Source organism: Bos indicus x Bos taurus, chromosome 23 (assembly GCF_003369695.1).
Source record: "Bos indicus x Bos taurus breed Angus x Brahman F1 hybrid chromosome 23, Bos_hybrid_MaternalHap_v2.0, whole genome shotgun sequence".
Lineage (NCBI taxonomy): Eukaryota > Metazoa > Chordata > Mammalia > Artiodactyla > Bovidae > Bos > Bos indicus x Bos taurus.
The window spans coordinates 9,644,267-9,669,751 of NC_040098.1; the positions used below are offsets into that span (position 1 = coordinate 9,644,267).

General features: G+C 58.9%; 1 protein-coding gene across 2 annotated transcripts; it reads right to left on the reverse strand.

Moving 5' to 3' along the window:
- Positions 1–346: 346 nt before the first annotated feature.
- Positions 347–17,724, reverse strand: SPDEF (SAM pointed domain containing ETS transcription factor). 2 transcript variants are annotated; one of them, XM_027524974.1, is made up of 6 exons: positions 17,288–17,724; positions 7,297–7,755; positions 4,853–5,050; positions 3,135–3,182; positions 2,873–3,019; positions 347–1,016 (listed from the first exon to the last, which is right to left on the reverse strand). In XM_027524974.1, exons 2-6 carry the CDS (start codon positions 7,730–7,732, stop codon positions 838–840), a joined length of 1,008 nt encoding a protein of 335 aa, XP_027380775.1. In that variant the 5' UTR covers positions 7,733–7,755; positions 17,288–17,724; the 3' UTR covers positions 347–837. The 2 variants fall into 2 exon arrangements, with proteins under 2 accessions (XP_027380775.1, XP_027380776.1); XM_027524975.1 differs by lacking the exon at positions 3,135–3,182.
- Positions 17,725–25,485: the final 7,761 nt, after the last annotated feature.

Here is a 25,485-nt window from a genome sequence, read left to right on the forward strand (position 1 = left end):
GACAGAGCATGAGGACAGAAGGATGCCACCACCTCTCCAGTCCTGTGGGAGACCCTCCTCAGCTCCAGCCCACCCCGCTTCCAGCTCCCCTTTCCAGCACCCCCTTCCAGCCCACACCAGGCCAGGGGAGACGAGGGCCCCTCCAGCCCCTCGTGGGCCTTGAGGACTCACTGCCTTTCTCCCACTGCTTCTACCCATCAGCTGTCCCTTTCCTGTTAGGCTCAGCTCAATGCCGTCTCCTCCAGGAAGCCTCCCTTGACCACCCCAGGTCCCTGTGACCACAACAACTTGAGTATGGATGGCCTCCGGGCTGTGCTTCACACTCACTGCAGACACTGGGACCACATCAGTTCCCTAGGTTCTTTATTATCCGTCCCCAGGGCACCCCTGGCTTCCCAACTCGGGGGTCCAGATGTCTCCTGGCACCATGCCAGGCGCAGTGCTGGACGGGCAACAGAGGGCACTGGAGGGCAAGTGGCCTTGGCCAAGTCACTGCCATTCTGTCGGCTCTGCTCCGGAACATCTGGGGTCAGAGGCTGCAACGGAGCGGGGGCCCTTCCCTGGGGAGCCATGAACACCGAGGACAGCCCTACCTCCCTCCATCCTCCAGTGGACTGGCCGTGGAGCAGTCAGGCCCAAGGGGGAAGCACCCTCCGACCCTGGGGCTCTCTTCCCAGAGAGCTCACTGACATCTCTGGGAGCAGTGGGGCATCCCCTCCCTGACCTTGAACTCTGGGTGCCACAGACTGCCCTCTTTCCCAGCTCTGGGTCTGGCCGAAGCAGGGCAGGCAGGAGGGAGGTCTGGCAAGGGCATGTTTCAGGCCCGGGACCCGGCGCTCAGATGGGGTGCACGAACTGGTAGACCAGGCGCTGGGAGATGTCGGGCTTGCGGATGATGCCCTTCTTGTAATACTGGCGGATGGAGCGGCTCAGCTTGTCGTAGTTCATGGCGGGGCGGTTCTTCCGGATGCCCCACAGCCGGGCCACCTGCGCGGAGTCCTCGATTTTGAAGATGCCTGGGGTAGCGGGGGGCCCAGGGAGAGCCAGCAGAGCAAGAGGGAGAGAGACCAAGACCAGCAGATCAGCCTTGCAGAGTCAGGGAAGCCGGGGTCGCCCCGGGGCCGGGCCAGGCTGTGGGGCCACAGACTGTCTCCCCTGGGTGTGCTGAGGGTTAAATCAACGTGTGGGGAGGTGTAGCACAGGGCCCTGGAAGTGGGGGATGCTACTGTGGACTCACAGACCTCCTGGGTTCAGGGTGAGCCTGCAGTGGGTGACTCGGGGCCTTGAAGGCCTGGCCCTTGCCAGCGCCGGCTCCTAAACACCCCACACTGAAGCCCTGTGGGGCTCCAGGCTGTGGACATGGCTCATTTCACAAGGTCACCTGCGCAGTTTCCCAGCCTGCAAGACCTCTGTGGGATTCTCAGCCGCTTCGGCCCACACAGCCATTTCTGGCAGGATGAATTGGTAAGAGATGGTTGAAAGAGTGGATTGGGAACCAAGCCCACCTGGGTTGGAATCCTGGCTCAGCCGTTTTCCAGCTTTAGAAGCTGAGACCCCCTTTTTCCAGTCAGTTAGAGGGGTTTGTGGTGACCACTGTCTTGGTGAGTGGTTATAGAAAGTCCTTGGAGCAGAGCCAGGAGGAAGGGGCTATTACTAATATCCCCAGTTCTCCATCTAAAGCACCTGGCAAAACCCAGGTAAGCACACCCTCTCCAGGCAGGCTTCCCAGATCACCCCTCCGTTCCCTGATCTCCCTGTCTTCTATCGTGGGATGGTCTCCCTGGGGGACCGGCTCACTCTGTCTCAAATACACACACGGGATCACCACACCTCGTGTAGGAACTTCCCCAGCCCTCCTAAGCCCTTTCCCTTCCCGAGCTCTGCACTCAGTCCCAGGGTCGCTCCTCTCTGAGGTCCTCCTCAACCCAGGTACAGCTGGTCCCATCACAGCCAGATGCGTTCTGCACACCAGCTCATTTCACTGCTGGTTTTCCTATAAGACTGTAGGTCCCTAGAGGATGGGGTGTCACTGAATCCTCCCCACAGCTCCAGGACCCTATAATCCTCCATAAATGTTGGCTGAGCAAGTGTGGAACCAGAGGAAGTGCTCAATGAAGGCTTGTTGGATGACTGAATCTAATCTGTTTCACAAATACGAAGATTGGAGTCCGGGGTACTCATAGCTACTAACGGCAGAATGGGAACTAGAACCCAGGTTTCTCGGCTCTGGGCCTTTTCCAAAACACACACCCGCACACCATCCAGCCCTGTGCTGTCCAGAGCAGTCACCACTAGCCACATGTGGCTGTGAGTCCTTGAAAAGTAGCCAGTCTGAATTGAGATGCAGTGTAAGCATGAAATACACACCAGATTTGAAAGACTTAATAAAACATCTCATTAATAATTTTATAGCAACTATATGTTGAGATTAGAAGAATGTATAATATTGGATTAGATAGACGTATTATTAAAATTAACTGTACCTGTTTTTAAGCATTTTAAACTGTGGCTACTTGAAAATCTAACACTGCCTGTATGGTTTGCTCTGTATTTCTCACGGGACACCACCAGCTTCCTCAGTGCAGCTCTGAGGTTTTGAGGGTGGAGACTGTGTCCCATGCTCAGCAGAGTTGTAGGCCCTGCTGTGTCCTGGGCATGCGGCCGCTGGGGACCCTCAGCAGGCAGAGCCTGGCAGGGGCCAGGTGTGGACACAGATTGCACAGACCCTGGGCTGGTTCAGGGTCCAGTGAGAGTGCGTGTGTGATATTCAAGGCGAAGGTGGGGGCGGCTGCAGCCCCCTGCCCAGCGCCTGGCAGGACCACAGCTCCCCCCCATCTCACAGCCTCCCTGTCCTGCCCCCAACACCACTCACCCTTCTCCTTGTTGAGCCACCGGATGAAGCGGCCGTAGCTGTGTGGCTTCAGCAGCAGCTCCTTGAGAAACTGCCAGAGGTGGATGGGCTGCCCGGAGCAGGACGAGTCCACCTCGCTGTCCGTCCAGCTCTCCTCGCTGGTCGAGGCTGGGCGGTCAGGGGGTGGTGGTGAGAGGGGAGCCCCAGTCCTCAGTGGCCGCCACCCCGTCGCCCCCCAGACCTGGAGCTCTGGCCGCCTGCCTCCTTGCCCTGCCCAACTCACCGCAGAAGTGAATTGCCCCCGGGGACGTCCTCTCTTTCATCCAGGCAGCTGCGGGGCAAGGAGGGGAAGTTGGAACCCCAGAGAGACGCCCCCCCAAGGGAGGAGGAGGGCGTTTGGGTGGAACTGTGGGGTTATAGAAGCCCCACCCCACCCCACCCCACCCCCGCCCGGTGGCTCTCTCCCTCCTGCCAATCTGAGAGACAAGCTGCTTACAGAGCTGCTTCCTGGAAGAAAGTTTAGGATTTGGCAGCTGAGAGGGGCCTTCTGCGTGCGGCCCCTGGTTCAGAGAGGAGAGTGCATGTTGAGCCCTGCTGGTCAACTGTGAAACGGGCCTGGGACACCCCCTCACAGGTCTTGCACGGATGCGTGGTGATGAGGTCTGCACGGTGTCCCACTCAGAACCCAGCATAACAAAAATACTCCCTGCCCTCCAGCTGCCAGCTCCCTGTACCCCTCCACCTCTCCGGCTTCTTACCTGCCTCCCTCCCTAGAAAAGGCAGTGGGAGGCGGAGGCAGCCGCCTTCTGCCCACGCTACCACCTGGCTCTCAGCCTGGCACTGCACACTGTTCTTGCCAGCCCCTGGCAGGTGGCCTGGGCTGGGGGCTGGACACTGGTCTCTGATCGGGCCATGAGAGTGGGACCTGTCCCTTCATTCATCCTGGGCCCCAAGGGGCAGGGCCGTGACTCAGGGAGCACGGGACACAGGTTTGATCCCTGGTTTGGGAAGCTCCCACTTGCCACAGGGCAACTAAGCTCATGTATCAGGGCTGCTAAGCCTGTGTGCCTTCGAGCTCGTGCTCTGCAACAAGAAAAGCTGCAGCAGTGAGAAGTCCGTGCCCTGCAACGAAGAGTAGCCCCACTCGCCACGACTAGAGAAAGCCCACTGGCAGCAATGACAACCCAGGGCAACAACAACAACAATTAATAAAAACAAATAAATAAAAAAAAAAGGGAATTCTCTGGCAGTCCAGCGGTTAGAGCCCTGTGCTTTTGCTGCCAAGGGCCTGGGTTCAATCCCTGGTTGGGGAACTGAGATCCCGAAAGCCATGTAGTCACACACACACACACACACACAAAAATTAAAAATAGGTCTGCTGTACAAACAATGAAGGGGAACAAGGTCCAAGATACACTGTCCAGTACAGAGCAGCGTGATACTCACACTATTTGTGTTAGGAAAGGGTGGAAGTCACACTTACTCTTGCTTGTATACGCATAGACTTCCCTTAGCAAGGCATCCGAGAAACGGGCCACAGTGAGGGGGACTGGGGGGGCCAGGGGAGGGACGAGCGAGGGGTACCCCCAAGGTATACTGTGGTTCACAACAGTCTGTTTTTAAAAAAATTCTGTACATTTATGCCTTATTTCTGCTTTAATGAACTACAACACAAACACGACATTTTTACAAGGACAGGGAAGGAGGACTTCGGAGTATCCAATGTCCTGCGTCCTCACAGTCTAAGTTATACTTTTAACTTGCTGCGTGTTCTGTCCTGGGTTCTGTGGCCTTGATCAGGGTAGGCAGAGGGTTGGGGCTGGAGGGCTCACCCAGGGTCCAGGGAGGCAGCGGTCACTGGGGCCAGGGATTCAGAACGGAACCCAGGTTGGCACAAGGGGCTGCTTCCCCCATAACCCACAGGCAGGCATCCTGGCCTAACTTCTCCCCTGTTGTCCCCGGCTTGGAGCCTGGGGGTGGGGTGGGGGGTGCTCCACCCACCTGATTTCCAGATGTCCAGATGGGCGTGCAGCACGTCCCCGCCCAGGGGCGAGCGCTGGCGGAACTGCTCCTCGGACATGGCACACAGCTCCTTGCCCCCCAGCTCCTGGAAGGCCTTGCCCACGGGGGGCAGCCGGTACTGGTGCTCCGTCCACAGCAGCCACTTCTGCACGTTGCCAGGGCTCCAGTCCACAGGGTCTGAGCAAGAGACACTCTTTCAGCCCCGGAGTCTGCTTGAAGGCTCTGCCCCCGGGGGCCCCCTCTGCCCTGATGGAGCCCCCCGTGGGAACCTATGCTCTCCTGGAATGGCCTCCAGGCCAGACAGAGGCTTGAGGGGTTCTGTGGAGGGGGGTACCCAAGAAGAGAGGGGATAAGGGGAAGGATCCAGGGCCCCAAAAGCAAACATGGCTCAGGGCAAGGGCGGGGGGCTGGAGCTTCTGCACCTCCATCTCACCTGGACCTCAGCTCCTTCCAGACCCCCCCAGTCCCTCCAAAGGGCCCTTTGGGGAGCCCCAGCCCTGGAGGGGACAGTGACACTATACCAGAGACACCCCAGCTTCTTTCCCAGATTCCTCTTGCCCTCCCGAAACCCTCAAAGGACCAGAGAAAAACCCACCCAGGGATGGGCCCCACCGCCGCCTCACACCGTGTTCCAACGAGGAGGAAGCCAAGACACTGAGGGGCTCCCTCCCCTCGTCCAGCACCTAACAAAGGGCTGGCTGTCAGGGCGCTGCTCAGCCGCGGACGAGTGGGCGAAGGGCAGAACGCAGGGTGCTCGTGGGACCGAGGCCCAGAGGGGCGTCCCTGGCTGAGCTCCAGTCGTCTTCCTGGGGAGCCGCCCTGGGGTGAACCCAGCAGGGCGCTTGGGCGGGGACCCAGCTGCGGATCAGACACAATGGGGCCTCCAAGTGAATGCCACGCTCTGAGCGGGTGACCTGCAGACCGACCTGCCCCCACCTAATAAACCCATTTTCCTCCCCAGGGTCAAAGCCATTTGTTTCTGTCCCTATTGTTCACAGGGCAGGGCCCTCCCCAGCCCTGGGCGGGAGCGGAGGCACCGTGGGAAAACCTCCGAGGTGGGGGCTGGCTGCGGCGTTGGGCCACTGGGGGCGGGGGCCCTGAGCACGGGCTGCCTCAAGGGGGGCCCCTGCTGAGACTATTGTGGGGCAGGGGCTGGGCCCAGATGACTTTGGGGAGGAGGAGTCGGGCCTGAGGACCTTTCCTGTGTGGGAGGCTCAGACGCCAGGGCACGAAGGCCAAGGAGATACTTCAGACACACCCAAAGCTGGAGAGGCAAAGCGGGTCGGGACGGGGCCCCAGCAGCCCCTCAACCGGCAGCATCAGCTCTGCAACCATACCCTCCCAGACCCTGCAGACACACACACACACACACACACACACACACACACACACGCCTCACCTCCTCAAGCCTGCACCCCCACTGGACCAGAGACACATTGATCCATTTATCTATGATCTGTTTCGTCACTGTAACGTCAGCTTCATGAACAGAGGAGCCTTTCTGCTGTGTCCACACTGAATCCCCCATATAAGGGATAAGGGCATATTAAGTGATTGTGTGTTGAGCATCTATCAAGTCCAAGGTACCATCCCAGGAACCGGGGGTGTGTGTGCGTGCTCAGTTGCTTCACTCGTGTCCAATTCTTTGTAACCCCATGGACTGTAACTTCCCAGGCTCCTCTGATGGGATTCTCCAAGCAAGCATACTGGAGTGGGTTGCCTTGCCCTCTGGGGGATCTTCCCGACCCAGGGATTGAACTGGCATCTCCTGAATTGGTAGGCAGATTCTTTAGCTGAGCCACAGGGGAGGCAGGAGTTAGTGAAAATCCCTGTCCTCGGGGCATGTACATTCCATTGAGGGAGACAGGCGGGGAACAAGATAAACATGCTGCAAATCAGACGGTAGGAACCTCGAGAGAAATAGAGCAGGTTGGAGGACTGAGAGGTGGGGGTCTGGGCAGCAGTTTCAGTAGAAGGGTCAGGAAAGGCCTCATCGAGATGATGCCATTTGAATCAAGGCCTGAAGGAGGTGAGGGGTGAGCCAAGTAGATATTTGAGGGAAGAGCACTCTGGGTTGAGGAACTAGCGAGTACAAAGGTCCTGAGGCATGAGCGTTGTGGGGATGGCAAAGAGGCAGGAGAGTCTGAAGTAGAACAGGCCGGGGGACTGTGGACTGATGTGTGAGAGGAGGTAGGCCAGATGGTGCAGAGCTCATATTAATTCACCAGGTGCCTGCCACGTGGGGACACCAGGCTGGCGTGGCCGGGGCGCAGAGAGGCTGAGAACCTGGGCTCCCAGGCTTGCCGCTGCTGTGTTAGGGGCTGGCTGCACGTGGAGAAGCACCAGCATCTCTGGGGGTGACCATGGTGCGCCAGGCGGCACCCTTGCCCCTCCCAGTGGCCTCCGCTGGCAGAGGGGCTCACCTGCCGTGATGTTGAGCAGCTTGCAGGCCGTCTCGATGTCCTTGAGCACCTCGCCCACCACCATGGACTGCACCTGCTCCAGCGAGTGCTCCTCCAGGGTCAGCCCGCCCGGGGCCAGGTCCAGGCTGCCCCCTGGGGCTTGGCTGTCGATGACCGGGCACTGCTCGGGCTCGTCAGGCGGCTCCACCCGCGTGCTGGCCCCGGGGCCCTTGGCCACCCAGCTGCTGTCCTCGGGGTACAGCATGTCAAAGTAGGAGAGGTAGAAGGTGGGCAGGCCCTGCTCAGGGGTGGCAGGCGGGCTGGGGCTCCAGTCCCGCCGCTCGGGCCCCGTCCCCGCCGCAGCCGCCTTCTCCAGGCCTGTCCGCAGCGCACTGTCCGGGGGCAGTAGGAGGCGGCCGGGTGGCCCGGGGCTCAGGCCCGGGCTGGCGCTGCCCATGCTGCTCGGGCTGGCGGCTGTGTCTACAGAAACAGAAGAGGAGAAAGAGTCAGGCCCCGGTTGCTTCCCTGTCCCTGTGGGGGCCGCTAAGCTGGTTATGGAGATGAGGAGCCCAGTGGGCAGCGGCCGGGCCTGGGAGAAAGCCGGGGCTTCCGGGTCACTGGGCAGCTGAGACGGGGCTGGGCAGACGGGCCTTGTGGCTGAGACGGGGGGAGGTGCAGAGCTGCAAACAGACGGCTCCCTCACTCCCCAGGGAAGCCGGGGTGCTGGGAGCAGTGTATTTTTACGCAAGTAACCTGTTTAAAACAATCTCCTGAGGTGCTTGATCTCATTCGGTCCTCACAAAGGAAGGCACAATTAGTTCCATTTGGCAGATGAGCAAACTGAGGCCTGGACAAGGCGGCTGGCCCCCGACCCAGATCCCAGTCTGCTGTCCGGTCGAGGAAGCTCCTTCTGTGGTGCTGGTGGTGGTTTGATTGCTAAGTCGTGTCTGCCTCCTGTGACCCCATGGACTATAGCCCCCCAGGCTCCTCCGTCCATGGGATTCTCCAGGCAAGAATACTGGAGTGGGTTGCCATTTCCTTCTCCAGGGATCTTCCTGACCCAGGGATAGAACTTAGGTCTCCTGCGCTGCAGGCAGATTCCTAATCTTTTCTGCTGGAGCAGAGCTTGTTTCCGATTATTCTGCCCTTGAGGAGGGTAGGGAAGGGAAAAGGTCACCATACTCTCCCAGGGGGCCAGGTGAAGACAGCAAGGAGCAAGTGAGGGCGTGGCAGGGCGAAGCCCCCCCAGATCGGGTAGGCGGCCCCCTGCCCCTCCCACAGGCCGGTTTTGTGAGCTCTGTTGCTCAGTCGTGTCTGACTCTTTGTGACCCCATGGACTGTATCCCGCCAGGCTCCTCTGTCCATGGGATTCCCTAGGCAGGAATACTGGAGTATTCTTGACCCAGAGATTGATCCCGGGTCTCCTGCATTGCAGGTGGACTCTTTACCACTGGGCCACCAGGGGAGCCCCACAGGGTCACGTGGGGAGTATGGATAAACTCCCAGCCCAACGCTGCTGAGGGAGCCCCCCAGCAACACAGGTACGTGTGTGCGCGGCGCCACCCCCACTCAGGGCCAGGCTCCCGGCACCTGCCCCGCCTCGTCCTGCCCTGAAGGGTGCTGCCACAGCCTCTCCCAGCCCCCGGGGACCTCTCCTCTCCCCTCACACCTTGGAGGAACTTGCAGCTCCCAGCTGGGAGGTGCCCACGTGTAAGTTTACAACAGCCCACTTTCCCCACAGCTACAGGGGCTGGAGAGAAGGCCGAGACCCAAGGGGACAAATGAGGCCTTCGGCAAGTCACCCCCACTCCTCCTGGCCCCACCAAGGCCACCCAGGGGGCACCGCTTGGCCTCCACACGAAGAACTAGAGGCCTCCCTCCCATCGGTCTCCAGGCTCTGCTGCCCTCCACCCAGACCCTTTTCTCTAGCCCCACGTTGGAGCACAGCACTGGGACTCCATATTGGAGGTTTGGGTAAAGCAGGGGACTTGCAAGGTGTACGTATATCAAAGAACTGGGGGTCCCTGGGATACTTCCGTGGCTTAAGAGTCAAGAATACATCAGGACAGATGTGGGAAATGACCAACAAATACATGCTCCCCGTAACACAGATAAACCTGATAAGGGCAAGTTCATATGTGTCCTTTCTTGGGGGTATTTATACTTTGAACAGTGTTCTCAAAATGTGCCTGGATCAGCAGCAGCAGCAGCACCTAGGAGCTTATGAGGAACTCGAATTTTCAGGCCCACAGCAGAGCTACTGAATCAGAAGCTCAGGGGTAGGGAGGAAGGCCCAGCAAGGCATTTCTTTTCTTTTTTTTTTTTTCTGGCCACATCTCACGCTTGCGTGAGCTTGGGCTTCCCTTGTGGCTCAGCTGGTAAAGAATCCTCCTGCAATGAGGGAGACCTGGGTTCAATCCCTGGGTTGGGAAGATGCCCTGGAGAAGGGAAAGGCTACCCACGCCAATATTCTGGCCTGGAGAATTCCATGGACTGTATAGTGTATGGGGTTGCAAAGAGTCGGACACGACTGAGCGGCTTTCACACACTCTACACTTGTGGAAACTCAGTTCCTTGACCAGGGATTGAACCTGTACTCCCTACAGTGGAAGTTGAGAGTCCTCATCACTGGATTGCCAGGGAATTCCCAGCAATGTGTTTCAACAGGCCCTTTGATTGTGATGGGGGTTCAAGTTTGAGAACCGCTGCTTTGAAGGCACCTGGCCAGGATGAGGGGAGGTTTCACTAGAAGCTCTGTAGACCTGCTCAGCTGCAATGTGCAGGTGGGGTAGAGAAAGAGGCCCGTCTGGAAGGTTCTGGCTGCTATACCTAGGGCTGCAGCTTCTGCATGCAACTCAGAAAATAATGCCCTTTCCTCTCTGGGTAGTGTGGCTTGGCGAGTGGAGCCCAAGTGGAACTCAGCTCCCCCTTGTCCCTCACCCTCGTGCAGTACCCAACCTGCCCAACCTGACTTGGCAGCTCTGCTCTTCCTGTGGCACAGAGAATGCCAGCAAGAAAGAAAGGTGTTCCCTTTCATTTCAAGTCTCCCTTTCAAGTTCCTTTAAGTGACAAGGAAGGAAAGGTCGGGGTGGGGTGGGGTGGGCAGGGTTGGGGGGGCCAGGATTGCGGGGGACAGAGGGCAGGCCTGGAATCATTTCAAGTCCTTCTGTGCAAACACACATGTGTGCTGTGGGCCCATATTATTTACCCAGGCAGAGCCAACAGCCCGCTCTGCCCTGAGTCCCCACCCCGGCCTGTGCCCACACCCTACCCCCCGGGGAGCCCCACCCCTGGAGAGCCCCCTCAACCCCACCCTTCCCTCATCACCCCCCTGCCTGCCTCCTGCCCCATCCACGTCCCCAGAACTCCCTGACCTGCCACGTTAGGACAGTCCCTGCCAACACCTTGGGCCGTGTGCCAGGGAGACGGAATCTTTTCCAACAGGCAGGAGAAATTGCCTCCCTCATGGCCCTCCTGTTTGCTTGGCCTCGGTCACAGGTAGGACGGGGGCACAGTGGCGCGAGGGGTCAGTGAGGATGAATGGCTAGGGCAGGGGGCAGCATTGGCCAGGCGAAGACATGACGACACATCCCTGACACATTGGTCAAGCAACTTCGGAAGTCCTCGCCTTCGCCCCCTTCCCGAGAGGGCCTGAGCACTCATCCCTGCACTGCGGTGGGGAACTGAACCACTCAGAGGCAGGTCTTCTGGCTCCTGGCCAGAGGATCCTTCACCAGCAGAGACCTCCCGCCTTCTCCTCCACACCCCACATTCCAGCCCCCCGTCACCTTGCCCCTAAATGCCAAGGAACCTGCTCTCAGCCAAGGCTTGGTCCCAGCTCCAACACCTCCCTGGTGAAAAAGAAGTTAATGATTAACTGTGTGGCGGGAGGAAAGAGCCCATGGCCTGCAGGTGGGACGCAGTATGGAAGGCTGAGCCCAGCCCAGGGGACCTGGGTTTTCTGGTCAACGAGCTGGGAGCTGGTGTGCCCAGCCTGCAACTCTTGCATCTTCTCCAGGCTCTAGGGCTGAACCCGGGAGGGCAGAGAACGCATGTCAAGTACCTCCTATGCCCAGGGCATGTGTACATGTTACCCTTTTACTACCTACAGGGACTCAGGAGCCCTGTTTTGTGGATGTGGACAGTAGAGCTCAGAGAGGCCATGCAGCTTGCCCGAGGGCCCCAGCTGGCCATGGGTGGCCTCTGCTCTTGTACCACGTGCCCTCGGAGTCTCCTGCTCTGGCTGGTCCCATCTCCCCAGGGCCCTACCCACCTCCTGATTGGCCAGCTTGGTCCTCCAAAGTCCATTCGCACCTCCTATCCGCTCACTCCACTGCACAGTCAAGCTTGCTTCCCTCCAACATCCTTTCATTGGGCAGCCCTGGGCTCTAGAACCTCCCATGGCTCCCCACCGCCTGCCCTGCCTGATCCCAGGGGCTGGTGCCCACCTCTGAACATTGGAGCTCAGAGCCCAGAGCGGGAAACAGATTTATTCACTGGTTAGGGGCAGGGTCCAGAGCAAAGCACATATCCCGGCTCTGATGGGAACTGTGTTTCTCCCTTGGACCCTGAGCTGTGGGCCTGACTCGGCTTTTCTTCTCTATTTTCTCTTGTTTTCGCTGGTCCTCTGCCCACAATGCCCCTTCCTTCTCATCACAGTTCAGCCCAAAGTCCTCCCCAGCCACTCCCTCCTCTGACTTCTCAGTTCTCCCCATCTGTGCAGTTCAGCCGTGAGTACATTCGTGGGTGATGGTCTCCACACGGGGACACTGGGAAAATAGGCTTGGAGAATGGCCGGGAGGTATCTGTAGTCACACAGCACAGCCTGGATCACTGTGCCCTAGGGTCCTGCGACAAATCCGGGCTCTGTCAGGTCCTGGTCCCTCCCAACAGCCCAGGCTCAAGGGGCTGCCCGTCTCCTGAGCGATGCCTCCAGCTCCCAAAACCTCGAGCTGATCTTTTCTGGATTAGGGCTCAGCATGTCCTGGTTCCCTCCTGCCCAAGAGGCACTGGCTCTGACTCCAGACAAAGAAGTTTGGTAACAGCTGGTAGAGGCCAAGACCCAGAGACAGGGCAGACTCACGTGGCTGCAGCCGGAGGGATTACCACCTTGGCCCCTTCTCTCCGCACCTCGTGGTCCCCCAGGAAGACAGAGAAGGGAGAGGGGGCAGGGGGACCCAAAGTCAGAGATTTACAGCAGCTGTTTCCTGCCCCTCGGGACCACCTGGACATTAGAAAGATGCTCAGACAGCCCCGGGGAGTCACCAGGAGGTCTTTACTGAGGCCCGGGAGGTCATGAGGGTGGAGCCTGTCTCTCATCCTGCTCAGATCTTACACCCAGTGGGCTTGTTCGGGGGAGGGCAGAAATATGCCTCGAGCCCTCACCTCAATCCTGAGACACAACCTTAGTCTGCCCAGGGCCCAGGATTGCAGGCCCTGGGAGGAGAGGGGAGGGGCTGGGGCAAGGTGTGACAGGCCTGCCACTCCGCCCAGAGGCTCCTTGCTCCAGCACCTGGGGGCAGACCGCCTCTGGTTTCCCCACTATCGGCCCTTCCCTCCCTCCATCCCAGCCTCTGGGTCCACATAAATGGGTCTGAATCAGGGGGCTTCAGGAGTGCGCCTCCTGGGAGCCCTGCAGAGTGGGCAGGGACCACGTGGGCCTGTCCCCTCAACCCGAGGCAGTCGGTCAGCACCTTGGAGAGAAGCCGGGCCTGCCCAGGCCAGTGCCCAGGGCCCGCCTGCTGCAGTCTGAAGCCTCCCTGCCTCTGGCCTCGGCCTTCCTGCTGCCCTAGACAGGCCCTTCCCGCCCTGCCCACTGCCCCCGTCCAGCCCCCCTCACTGCTCCTGGGACAGCTGCTACACTTCCAGGAAAAGGCAGCTCCCCTGCCTTCCAAGACTGCTCTTCAAACTAGCTAGATCCAGGGACTTCTCTGGTGATCCAGTGGCTAGGGTTCCAGGCTTTCACTGCTGAGGGCACAGGTTCAATCCCTGGTCAGGGAACTAAGATACCGCACACCGCACAGCGCAGCCAACATAAAAGAGAGGAATGAGCCGGAAACAACCAGCAGGAGCAAAAGGTCGACCTGGGGAGATCTAACTTGGGGAGCCAGCCCACAGGCCTAGGGAGGCCTGGGAGCAGGGTCGGGCCAAGCAGCAGGAGGATGGGGGCGGGGAACAAAAAGAGTCAAGGGACATCAAGGAGCTGTGGTCAGCTCAGAGGGTAAAAGTGTCTGCTTGCAATGCGGGAGACCTGGGTTCAATCCCCGGGTCAGGAAGGTCCCCTGGAGAAGGAGATGGCCACCCACTCCAGTGTTCTTGCCTGGAGAATCCCGTGGACAGAGAGGAGCCTGGTGGGTTGCAGTCCATGGGGTCGCACAGAGCGACTTTGCTTTCTGTGTTGCCCACCGTTCCCGTGGGCAGCCAGGAGCCCGAGGCGGGAGTATGTACCAGCACTACCTCCCATTTGTTCCCGCATGGGGGGATCACAGGCATCCACTTCCTGTCCTCCCCCATCCCGCCTCACCGACACCACTTCCAGCCCTTCCAGGGACAAGGTGAAGGCCAAATAAATAAACTGCTTGGGCTCCCCCACGGTCTCCTGGGGCAGCCAGGATTGTTCCCACCTGACAGGCAGGGGCGGTGAGTGCCTGGGGGCATGTGTCCATGGTGACCGGGCAGGGACTGGGAGTCAAGGCTGAGCTCCGCCCTCTTTCCTGCTGAAGTCTTGGCACCTTCCAACTTCTAGGGTCACCCCTGTTGCCTTGCCCAGGCTACCTGCGGAGCAAGCCCCACAAAAGTTGCATTGGGGGGGGTCTGGGTGGCATGGATGCCTGAAGCCTGCAGGTACAGGGATCCCCCTCAGCCCCAAGCTCAGCCCTGTATTCGAGTTTGCTCCAAAGGGGTGGGAGGCCTGGAAAGAACTTGAGGCCCCAGCATCTGGAGACGGGGATTCATAATCTGCTCTGTTTCCACCATATCTGAGGCCCTGGGCAGCCCCTGGTCTCCGTGGCCTCAGTCTCCTCCTCTGTTCTCCCAGGAGGTAAGTCAGCTCCCAGAGCTCTTCTGGTCCAGACACTGATTGGAGTCTGTGACCCCCATGACCTCCATCGTGCCCGCCAGGCTGTCTTGGGTTGGACATCAGAGGCAGGAAGAACTGGTCCCAGCAGCCTTCAGGCCAACTCGCTGCTGCAAGAGCAGAGACCTGGGCCCCACCCTGTTACCAGGTCCAGGTGCTGGGACCCTAACCCAGGCGGTCACCCCCAGACCCTCTCCTCAACCCCAGAGCTGGAGCGAAAAGGAAGGGCCCCTTGGATTCTGGCGGGACCATAAGGACCTCATCAGCCCTTCCTACAGCCCAGGAAGGGCTCTGGCCCATGTGACTCCCTCAGAGTCCCCCTCCGGGCCCTGGCCTAGGAGGAGTGACCTGGAGGAGTCTGGAGGCCCTGAAAAGCGGGAGAGGAGAATCTGGCAGGGGGCATCTCCTGTACTGGGAACATGCAAACGAGGCAGGGGAAGGAGCCTGGCATTAAATGTCAGGAAGGGCCCAGGGCAACTCAGCTTGTGCAAAGTTTGCTTTGGGAAGAGTTGTTCCACCTGACAGGCCACTCTCTTGGCTGGGGGTGCAGGGTGGGGCATGGAACAGGGTGGGGGCAGGGGAGGGTCCCACACTATTTTGAGCCCTAACCCTAGCTCCAGCAGTTGGGCAAGAAACTCAGTTGAATGTCTGTTGAATGGGCTGTTAATAGCAGGTCTTAAAGGGGTTGTGGAGATTGAGGGGGACGGTGGATGGAAATTCCTGGCGAATTACAATGGGCTGAGCTTTCAGGAAGGTGGCAGGTGAGGGGATGGGGCTGGAGGAGAGGGAGGGAAAGGTAACAGGGTGAAGAGTGAGGGGAACCAAGGAAGAAGCAGGTGGTGATGCTGGACGGAGGGGCAGGCCCGAAGGGTGGAGTCTGGGGGAGAGTTGAAAATGGTGATGGGAGAGGCCTGGAGCTTGCCCCAAGGTCAGCCTGCTCTCTAGCCTGGTCCAGGGCAGCTGCTGGCTTCACTCACTTCTCCACGGCCTCTAGGAGGAGCCCAAGCCAGAGGCCCCCACTTCCCCTGACCTCAGCCTAGGAGACCAGACTGAGAAAGCACACAAGCTTCACAAAGCAGCAAATCCCGCCAGCCAGCCTGCCTCCACCAACTCCTACACAGCCTTCAAAACCCCTCTCCAGGTTGCTCCTTCCAAGAAGCTTCCTTTCACAGAGGAGGCCACCTTATCTAACCTGCTGCAAGCGCAGGGAGTCAGAGTGGCTTGCCTGAGGTCACACCTTGCGGGTTCTGACCGGCCCCTTCTTGCCCTCCGCCAGAGGGCCTTGAGCCCAGTTCCATTCAAGCTGCACCAAGTCGGTCGGCACACAGTTGTGCTCTGGTTTGTTCCGGGGTTATTCCCTTTATGGCTGCAACCACCTCCGTAGCAGGAAGTGGGCTCTCCTGGTTCTTCCACTCACTGCCAGGGTCACACTTTCTGAGCATTGATTGAGCACCTACGGAGTTCTACCCTATTTCCTCAGGCTCGGTTGACAAGAGAAGTTTTGTGTAATCCAGAAGCTTATGGCAACCAAGTGACACAGCACCTGCCAAAGTGTTTTATAATCAGTAACACAATAACCGAGTCTGGCAGGGGCTGAGTTTTCAGCTCTGGGCCCCTCATGCTGCCTATTAGGCTCTCAAAGGGGCAGGTGGTCCCTGACCCCATGAGAGACCACCTCCTCCACACCCCAATCTCCCGGGAACTCTGAATTCTGAATTTTGGGGGAGCTCTGAGCAGCTGGGTGGGGGGAGTCCCTGGCTCTGGCCCTCTCCCCAGTGATCAGGGGTGAAGGGACTGGCTGGCTGAGCTGAGCCCTGGCCTGGGCACCCCGTCTGATGGGTAATCTCCTGCCTGCCACCTGGGGCCTGGGGCAGCCCCAGCGCCTGTTTGCTCTGTTACTCAGCCGAGCAGCTGGGAAGATGGTTGCTTTACTGGGGGGTGGCTGTGAAGCTGTTTATCAGGGAGGTAGGGGCAGGAAGTGAGGCCAAGTCCCAGCCCTGGCTAAAGAGGAGCAGAAAGGCCATGGCTGTCAGGCAGGGGATAGCCGGCTTGAGGCCTGGCTGCAGGCTGCTGGGTGGGCCCAGCTGCAGAAGAGAGGGGCCCCGGGCTAGTTCAGGTCACTGCCCCCACCCTGCATGCACGCGTGCACACACACCTTGTCCAGCTCCAGGGGAGGTTCCAGCCACTGAAACCCTTCAGCCCTCCACATTGTCAACCCCACCACGCAGTTCCTTCCCTCCCCACAGGAGGCACCTGGCAAGTCCTAGAAAGGGGCACCTCCAGGTCCCCCTGCCCTCACCCGCACTGTTCTCCCCACGTGCCCAGAGGCACTGTGCCTCCCCGGGGACCCAAGGCGATCACTCAGATCCCCTGGTTCCCGTGCTCACCACGCCCGCCCCACCCCTCCAAGCCCCTGGGCTCTGGGACCGTAGCCCCTGCTCCAACCCCAGACCCTGGCCCTGACCCAGAGCCTCCAGGTTCCAGCAGGGCCCTGCCCACTCGTGACCAGGCTCTGAGAGACCCTGCCCCTGGCACAGCGGCCGTGCTGGCAGCCACAGAAAGGCTGCTTGTGTTTCACTAGCCAAGCAGAACCGGCCTGGTCTCGGGGCCGAGGCTCCGCACCTGCAAAGCCGCCTCCCCTCAGGCTGCGCAGGGTGGGCTCAGTGTGGAGCCCAGACGGGGTCATCACAGAGGTGGGGCATCACAGGCCGCCCTCCCCAGGCCGGGGGGCTCAACCGGGCTCTATGGTCAGCCTGGGGTTGGGGGCAGACCAGGCAGGCAGCATGCACAGGGATCGGGGCTTCTGAGGGTAAAGGACCCAGATCAGGGTCATCAACACTTGGGAACCCGGCGTTGAAAGTTCCCTCCACCACCCACCTCCTCAGAGCTGGCAGGGGAAAGCCCCCATGGCCGGGCACTGCCCCCCACCAGACTTACCCGTTAGCTGCCTGGTGCCCAAGGTGTCGTCCGCAGCGGCGCCAACCTTGGGGGCCAGGGGGAGGCGCAGGCAGCTGGGACCACTGCTGGGTCTCAGCCAGGCATCTGGGGTGCCGGCGGTACCAGGGGCCGGCAGGACTGAGGGCAAAGGTGGCACTCGGGTGGGCCGCCGGGGGCCTAGCCACCCTCGACGGGCAGCTCTCTGAGGTCTCAGGGCTGCGCACCCCGTAGGGAGCCCCCCTGCCCCCAGCTCAGGGCCACTTGCTGGCACTGTGGCAAGACCCAGCCGGGGGGCTTACAAGAGAGGCTGCAGTGGGCTCAGGGGACCGGGTCTGCGGGGCAGTGTGGACGCGGGCGGAGTGCAGGAATGTGCTGGGAGGAAGTTAGGCGGCATGAGATGAAGAGTTGGCCGGGGCCTGATTTCCCATTATAAGTAATCCTTCCGTATTTACCTGAACAAATACGCTCCCTGCTTACCTCAGACCACAGACGGACTCCTGGTTAACCCTTGCAGGCCTCCCCCTCCTCGCTGGGGGAACCACCCCCTGGCAGCCTGGGAACTCATTCAGTCACTCATTCATGCATTCACTCACTCACTCATTCAATAGTTGATATATCGTTACCTAGTTCATCTTACGTGCAAGGTACAGGGGTCAGCTGAGGGCAGGGAACAGATGAGCAGGCAGCACTGGAAAAGGCCCAGTGGAGGGACGTGGGAGAACAGTGACGGTGGGCATCTGGCAAAGGAAGTCAGCAAGGACTTCCTGGAGGAGGCGCTCGCTGTCTGGCTCCCCAGGTCAGGAATGGAGACAGCTTTGGGGAAAGAGACCCAAGGCTCATAGGCCCACCCACCCTAAGTTCTGTGTGCCCCACAGGGCCTGGCGCAGGCCTGTCATACCCTGGTGCTCAGGAAGGACCGGTAGCTCGCTTTCCCAGGCCCTTAGTGGTGGTCAGCCAGCAGCAGCTTGCTCTCCACAGTCCTCGTCGGGAGAAGCACAGAATCTCCAGCCCCAGCACCCACCCGGGCTCCTCCACCTCTGAGAGACCAAGCAAGGCCACGTAGCCGAGCTCTCAGCTTCTTCCTCAACCTGCCAGGTGGGTTGAGGGCTGCCCTGCCCTCCAGGGACTCTTGTTCTGAATCACCTTGGAAGGGCACCTGGCATCTGCAACCCCCATGCTGTCAGATGGAGGCATTTTAGAGAGTACATATTGTTATTTTCCCATTTCAGAGGTAATTGTGTGACAATCTACAGTATGACTTTTCTAGGGCTTCAGGAAGATTCCAAGGTCTTCAGAACTAGCCCCCTCACCATAACTGTTGCCAAAATTCTCTTCCATATGGTTGTACTTTTCACCCTGGAGAGCCTGTGCTTGGCTGTTAGCTATCACAGGTGCCTTGGTAAGCAGGAATTATAAGAGTCATTTCCCTGAGAAGGTACAGGTAGGATGGAATGGAAATCGGGGAGGTAACACGAGTTCCTAAGATGACTACCGTCAACCATCCCAGCCTTCCAGAACCAAGAAAAAAAGGAAGACCTCCAACATTCCCAGGCGGGACCTTCTCTCCGTTCTCCCAGAAGCTTGTGCTTATATCAGCACTAATAGTAATGGCCACCGAGCACTTACTAAGTGCCAGGCACAGTTTATTGCTCGCAAGACGCTAAGGTATTGATCACATTATAAGTACTGTAACATGGGTAAGTACAGGGAGCATCCAATAAATGCTCATTGAATGGATGGGGTGTCAAAGATAGTTACCCCCAATGTCCATTCTCTTTTCCTCAATAAACAACCCCCTACTTTACCTGGGAACTTGGCTACCTGGAATTAAGACTACTTCAGGCTCCCTTGCAGCTAAATGTGACTGTGTGACCAAGCAGCAGTGTCATGTGTCATCTGCTATGACTCTTTCTTAAAAGTAAACTATCAAGAAAAAAAGTAAACTAACATGTATGATTTACCTCCTTCTTCTTTATCCTTCCTCTGTGTTACTGCCTGGGATGCAGCTGTGATGGCTGGAATCTTGGCTGCCATTTTGGACCATGAAAACAAAATGGTGGAGCAGTGAGCTGGAAGGAGCTTAGGTCTTTGAGGACTGCATAAAACCTTCATACTAGCTTTGGATTGCATGCCTCAGGACTTTTATAAGAGAAGCAGACTTTTGGTTTTTGTTAAGTGGTATCTTTATTACTCAAAGCCAAGCCTGATTCTATATGAGACAGAACAGAAGATGGGTAGATAGAGGAAGACAGAATACTCTTGCAGCCAGAGAGGGCATTTCACTGCTGGGTGGCATTGAGAAGGGAACTGGTCATACCATAGAAAACCTTGACCTTGGGAAGGCTGCTCCTTGAATGCTGATACAGCTTTGCCTTGGGCCCAAAGGAGCATTTCATAGGTGTTCCCAGGAATGGTGGGCCTGAGTGGATGGACCAGGTTAAGCTGTGCTGAGAATGGACAAATTATACCCACCCAGGCCTGGAATAAGGAAACAAAGCTGCCTTTGGAGGCTGGAAAGACCTAAGAGGTAGCAAGGAGAGGGCCCTCCATCCATCAGCTGGGGTTTACATGGACTGCAGTACTAAGAGGCTGCTTGGGGGGATGTCAGTGGTGGGTTCAAGGCAGGTTTGGTGCTCACCTGGGGCAAACCTGCCTGTGGGCTCCGGGGGGAGGGAGGGCCAAATAAGGGGCTCTGGCTAACACGTACCCCACCAGCACCTTGATCCATCCAGCACGGTGTTCTGACACCAGCTCAGGGTTTGAGCCAAATACACACCCTCGTTCTGTCACCTTCCACCTTTGCAACTTTGGCTGGAACCTGCCGAACTCCCCCTCCCCGTCTCTGAGGAATTCTCAGAGCTGTGGTATTAGTGTTACTCACTCAGTCGTGTCCAACTCTTTGCAACCCTTTGCACTGTAGCCCACCAGGCTCCTTTGTCCATGGAATTCTCCAGGCAAGAAAACCAGAGTGGACAAGGAAGCTAAAAGTTTCCTTCTCCAGGGAATCTTCCCAACGCAGGAATCGAACCGAGGTCTTCTGCACTGCAGGCGGTTTCTTTACTGTCTGAGCCAACAGAGAAGCCTAGAGTTCTGGTGAGGGGTGAGATAAGGTTGTGAAAATGCTCTGCAAACCTCAACGCCCTGTCCCAGGGCCTTGCTGATGGCCAACATAAAGCCATGTCATCTTATTCCCCATAGCAGCCCTTTCAGGTAACTTACTGTGCCCATTTTCCAGGTGAAGAAACTGAGGCCCAGATGTTAAAATGCCTTGCCTACGGTCATAGAAGGGAATCAGATATAAGCTCATATCTGAAGTTTCCTTGATCACCTTATGCCTGATAGTCCCTCTTACTAGCCACCTTATTCCCTTGGGGTCAAGTCCCAGGTCCTTGGCACAGCTCACCGGGTCTACTAGTTTCCTTCTCCTGCTCACAGGTCCCCAAGGCTGGTCTCCCCTTCAGTCCCCCTCAGGCAAGCCCCTCAGGGGGTGAAATCTGCCCCCTCCTGTTCCCCTCACCTTATCCATTACGGGCAAAGCCTTTCCCACGTCCACCCACTGCCGACCTGGGGTCCACACACACCCACTCCATCCTGGAACTTTTCTCTGACCTACTGAGATAACATTCTCTGCAGCCACTGGGGTTTCTCAGGCTTCAGCGTGTACACTGGGAGCTGTCACCCCCTCGGGCTGTGAGCTCTGACAGCCAGAGAAGGTGCCTGGTGGAGCCATCACCCCTTGAACACCCGGATGAACCAGGAAAAGTCCTTTTCCTGTTGTTCAAATGGAGTTGAGTTTCTTCTACTTCAATTGAAAGAACCCTCATCTTTTGAGCCCCAACTCAAGCGCTCTCTACTCCAGAGAGTTTTCTCATGTCCCCTCCAGCCCCCACATGTCCCAATTCTTTGTGCTCCGTTTTCCAGTGTTTCTTTCCTTCCCAGGACTCTAACTCCTTGAGGGCAGGGACTTCGCTCAGCTCGAGCAGCCTCAGACTCAACACAGACCGTGATTTCTGGAGCAGCTGGCTTCAGAGCTTTCCTGCCTGCATCCAAGCCCATCAGAGAGTCAAAAGCGTGGATGGGAGGCAGGGCCAGGGCTTGGCTTGGCGCTGCCAGCGCCTGGCCCCCTCTGGACCTCCATCACCTCCCCTGTGAGATAGAAACAACACCTGCCCTGCTGATCCTGCTGGCGGGGCCTTGTGACGAGTGATGAAAAGTTGACAAAGGAAGTGGACATACTTTGGAAAGGGCGGTTGGTCTGTTGGTCTGTCTCTGTCTGTTGGTCTGTTGGTCAATAGACCGCTGCTCCCATGTCCTTGGGTCCCGCTCTCCTAGGAGCTGTAGCCTGGGAGTGACAGTGAGGAGAAAGCGGGGACCCGTGTCAGCCACAGAAAGACAGTGTTGCCAGTCGGTCCTTGCCCTGCCCCCCTGGCTGACACCAGGCCCTGCCCTGACCCAGGCTCCCGCTATGAGAAGGGAAATGGCTTGGGGAGGGGCTCGCTTGCTGAAGAGTCTGGGGTTGGTCACCCAGATGGGGTCACTCAGTGAGGGCAGGAAGCCTGGTCTGTGGGACCCAGAGACCAGGAGCCTGTGCTGTCCAGAGGAAGCCCCCGAGACCAGAGAGGCTAGGGAACAGGTTTAAGGACACATACCAGCACGGCATCTGAGTCCAGACCCCAAGCGTGCTTATGCGCTATTTCATCTCACCAAGAAGCACCTGGGGGCTTCTCTGACCTTCTCACAAGCTCCAAAGTCAAGGCTGGCAAGTGGCAGAGGCAGAATTTGGGCCGCGTCTGCCGGCATTCTCTTCCCAGGACATGTGCTGCAGCTGGATGGGGGGCCAGGGGACTAGAGACAGACTGGGGTCAGCTGCGGGGGTGCCGTGTCCTCAGGCCCATGAATCCAAGGATTCCCACCGCCTGGAGCACGCAAGGCCCCCGGGCCGTGACATGGTACTCCGGGCAGGCCAGCAGGCATTCACTGAGCACCTACTCTGTGCCAGGCCCTGTACGTGCGCGAGGGGCAGGGTGGCCGGGCACAGTCTGTCCTGGAGGAGTTCAAGGCCTGGTGGCCTCCGAGGGCCCAGGTGACCTCCAGCGTCTCTCCCAAGGCTAGCCATCTATGGTCACTGGTTTCATGAACACCTACGGTATGCGTGACGCTCTCCACTCTGGGAAAAACCGACAGGAGATGCCAAAGGCTTTTCCTCACCAATGCCATCCCTCCTCCTCCCCAGACATTCCCCACCGAACGGAGGCTGAGCAGATGGACCAGTCTTCCCTGTGTCTAAGGTCTTTGGTGCTCACCCCCCGACACACTCCTGTCTACAGCCTCATCCATCCACACCATCGCCGATTCACACCTGGGACGCAGCTGAGGAAGCCTCACTCCACCCCAGGACCCTGCATAGCTCTCAAGAGCTTCTCTGGGAACCGAGTCACACAGGGCTCCTGCCAAAGATGGGCTCCAACCCTGGGGAAACTTGCAGGCCTCCCTGGGGGTCAGAGAGGATACACAGACACACATATACACGTGAAATATCCGCTTCTCCCCTACCAGGCCCCTGCGATGGTAGAGCATGGTGACGACCCAAGATACAACCTGGCCCCGGGCCATCCAAAACTAGTCACTGCACACATGTGGGCTGCAGGCCTACTGTGGGCCAGGCAGGGCTCCCCGGGATACAGCAGCCAACTTTGGTTGGTTTACATTCTAGAGGAGAAAGATAGCCGGTCAACAGGAAAAGTAACAAAGGAGTGAATTACATAGCAGCTCGGGGCTGATGAGGGCCATGAAAAACAGCTCTCCTGGGTGCTGGGTGGGACGCAGGGGGCAACGTGAAACAGGGTGGTCAGGGCAGGCCTCCTTGGAGAGGTGAGATCTGAGCAAAACCGTGAAGGAGGTGAAGATGTGAGCCCTGAGCCCCGAGGTATTCGAGGCGGAGGCAAAGCTGGAGGCTGGTGAGGCTGGAGCAGAGGACAGGGACAGGAGGGGGATGAGGCCCGGGGCGCAGGGGGACTAGGCGGCAGCCTGAGAGCCTCGGCTCCTCGCTTCCCAGGCTTTCCTGCCCAGCACTTACCCTGGCTCCCTGCGCGCTTAACTCACGGCAGTGTCCCCACGGCCCTGGGAGGCATCACGTCTCCCTCCTCGGCCCAGGTTAAACCGCAGGGAGGAAACTGAGGCAGGCGGAGGGCGCGGAGGCCGGGAGCCAGGAGCCCAAGCCAGGCCCGGCCCCGCGACGGCGGCCACCCCCGCCTCCACCTCCGGGCATCGGTCGCCCCTCCCGGCCCGCTCCGCGGGGGCGCCAGGGGCAGCCCCGGCCCGGCCCGCCGTCGTGGGGGCTGAGGGCGGCGGCCCGCGTCACTCCCTTGCCCTCGAGCCGCTGCCTTTCCCCCATTAGTGCGGGCCGCAGGCAGACCAAACCGCAAACCCAGATAAGAGCACAATCGAACCTGTTTTGCTCGCAGGCCGTCCTGGGGGCTGGGTGGGAAGTCGGGGAGGCCCTGGCAGCGCCCCGGGCCTGCTATCAGCCCCTTTGAAATTTACCCACCTTATCAGGGCCGCGCTTTCCGAGCGGGGCAGAGAGGGGAACCGGGAGGCTGCCTTCCTTCCTCGGCTCGCTCTGCCCAGAGGAGGGTATGGGGGCACGCCCTGGGAAGGGCCGCCCCCCACCAAGGACTCAGACCCCCGGCGCCTCCCGTCCTGCCCTGACCCCGCACCCCACGCCTGCAGCACCCACTCCCTCACCCCCTCCCCAGCCGGGGGCGCCTGTTACACGACGACCCCCATCACACCCTCGGCAAATGTTTGTTTGCTGAGCACCTGCTGCTAGCGGAAGGAACACACCAACCTCTCTCCCCCACGGAGCTGACACTGGAGCTGGGGAGACAGTAAATAAACACAAATAAGTAGGTAAGAGAGTGTGTCCACAGGTGATGACCCCTGCGGTGGGGCAGAAAGGAAGCGAGGGTGTAGGATGGGGAGTGTTGGGCAATTTTAAGTGTGTGGTGAAGGGGGTGAGAGGTCGGGGAGAGTCTGAGAAGGTGATGTTTGAGTCAAGACCAGAAGGCTTCCAACTCTCTCCCTGGGGTTAGAATCCCACAGGAGGGCAGAGCCAGGAGGAGCAAGATCAGCCAGTCCTCAGAGATCCCTTTTCACTGAGGCTCAGAGAGGGCGATGAAATGCCGAAGGTCACAGAGCACCATGGCAGCAGAGCCAGGCGGAGCTCGAGCCCAGCCAGCACCTTTCTCCGAATTCCCGTGGCCCCCGGCCTGGGGCCGTGCCAGGGCCCTGGGCAGGACAGTAGGCCCCTGCCAGACAGGGGGGCTGAGCCTGGAAGTGCAGTGTCGACGCCGTCTGTCTCTGCCTTTTGTAGACCAGGGGCCCGCTGGTGGAGTTTGAGGCTGAGGGTCAGGGCTCGGCCCATTGCTGGTGTATGTGGATGCCGTCGTGGTGGGGACCCAGTGCCCGGGTCCTCTGGCTCCCTCGCCAGCCCTGCTCTCCACTGACCCTGGATGTCCAGGTCCACAATGGCCCAGCCTGGAGGGTGAGTCCTTCCAGGAGGAGCCCCTCTAGCCTCAGCACTCCCTCCAGACACACTCTCGCACTCCTGCAGTGAAGGGTGAGTGGCCTGGAGGGAAGAAGGGGCGGCACGCAGACCACCCACACAGTGGCCGTGGAGTCCAGGAGGGGCGGACCCCGGGGCCTGGCTGAGGCCCGACAGGCTCTAAGGAAACAGTTGAGAAAACGGAGCTGAGGGGGCTCAGGGCCCTGGGGTGGTGGAGGAAGCATCCAGAGACCCTCGGGCACTGTTTTTATGGAGCTGCAGAAGCATCTGGGAGGAGCAGAGCCTGGAGACTAAGTTCAAGTCCCAGCTCTGCTGCTTCTGGCTGTGTGACCTTGGGCAGGTCAGTTTCCCCGCCCAGCCTCGCTTTCTCTTCTTACTGAAAGGGGAGCAAGAATTTCTTCTTCAAAGGGATGTTGTAAGGAGAGAGCGAGAGAACATGCGAGTGCCTGGCACACAGCCAGGACCTGTCGACAGTGGTTCTCCCAGTGGGGACCTCAGTCTCTCTCACCTAGATGGTGGCCAGGGTTAGGGAGCATTGAGTAGGTGTCAAGCACTTCAGAGGCTGTTTTTAGGACCCTTGTTAATTGGATTGACCATAATCCTGAGTTTATGACCCAGAGACCCTCTCGGTTAT